This window comes from Propithecus coquereli, unplaced genomic scaffold (assembly GCF_000956105.1).
Source record: "Propithecus coquereli isolate 6110/MARCELLA unplaced genomic scaffold, Pcoq_1.0 Scaffold6, whole genome shotgun sequence".
Taxonomy (NCBI): domain Eukaryota; kingdom Metazoa; phylum Chordata; class Mammalia; order Primates; family Indriidae; genus Propithecus; species Propithecus coquereli.
In genome coordinates this window covers 13,327,513-13,328,625 of record NW_012151951.1, presented here as the reverse complement: position 1 = coordinate 13,328,625, position 1,113 = coordinate 13,327,513, and the positions used below count along the sequence as shown (strand labels likewise).

The 1,113-nt window shown below is 35.0% G+C and overlaps 1 protein-coding gene across 1 annotated transcript in view; it reads left to right on the top strand.

Annotated features, from left to right (window-relative positions):
• Positions 1-1,113, top strand: part of ZW10 (zw10 kinetochore protein) — a 65,110-nt gene that overhangs the window by 49,138 nt on the left and 14,859 nt on the right. The window contains exon 8 of the mRNA XM_012659145.1: positions 515-753. Within this exon, the coding sequence (XP_012514599.1) occupies positions 515-753 (239 nt within the window). The remainder of the gene's footprint in view (positions 1-514; positions 754-1,113) is intronic.

The following is a 1,113-nucleotide window of genomic DNA, read 5'->3' as shown; positions in this document are numbered from 1 at the left end:
CCTCCTGAGCAGCTAGAACTACAGGCATATGCCACCCATGCCTGGCTTATTTTTTTTTTTTTTTCATTTTTTTAGAGACAGACTCTTGCTATGTTACCTAGGCTGATCTTGAGCCTAAACTCCTGGCCTCAAGTGATCCTCCTGACTCGGCCTCCTGGGTAGCTGGGATTATAGGGATGAGCCACCTTACTTGGCTCTGAAAGATGATTTTTGAAGGTCTTTTCATTTACCTGAAATCTTAGGCCTGTTGCACAGCTTCGCTGTTTAAACCAAGATTAAGAGTGTTTGGAAGAATTTCATAGTAAAGGGGTTTGCTTATTTCTTACAACATGCTTTCATCCAAGATTGAGCAGTCAGTAAAATACTGTCATATTTACTCAAATCTTTTAATTACTCTGTAGAGCTGTAGCTTTATCGTCATAGAAACAACTAGTGTCTTATTCCTCATTGTATGTTTACATTTGAATTATTCTGGAAACAATACATTTTCTATGTTTCTATGTTTGAATCTTAGATTACTCCTGATTCTAAGATAAGTGTGCCAGACTTACCCAGTCCTGATGAGGATAACAAGCTAAAAGTACAGAAAGCATCCAAACCTCAGTACAATGAAGTGGTGAATTTAGAGCCTGAAAATACATTGGACCAACATTCCTTTTCTTTGCCTGCATGTCGCATCAGTGAATCTGTGCAGAAATTAATGGAACTTGCCTATCAGACTTTACTAGAGGCAACGACCAGTAGTGATCAATGGTATGAATTCTGAGTTGTCTAAAAAGGGCAATAACTTAGTTAAATGCATATCTGACTAGACATTTATTAAGAAAATCAGCTGGAATTCTTTGGGTTTTCTTATCCTATTAGTTAATTTTTTTTTCCTAGAAAAACACAGTGTTCCACACAAATTTATACTGATCTCTGACTTTTGTTTACAATAACATATAGATGTTAGAGCAAGTTATAAGAAGTAGATGCACTTATGTGGATAGACAAATGGGTTTCTTTGACATTAAAAATTGTTGATCACTTTTTAACAAAAAGCTGTTTTTGTTTAATTTTTATTTCTTATTGGAATTGAATGATATATGAGAAGTAAAGAACTTAGAATACTAC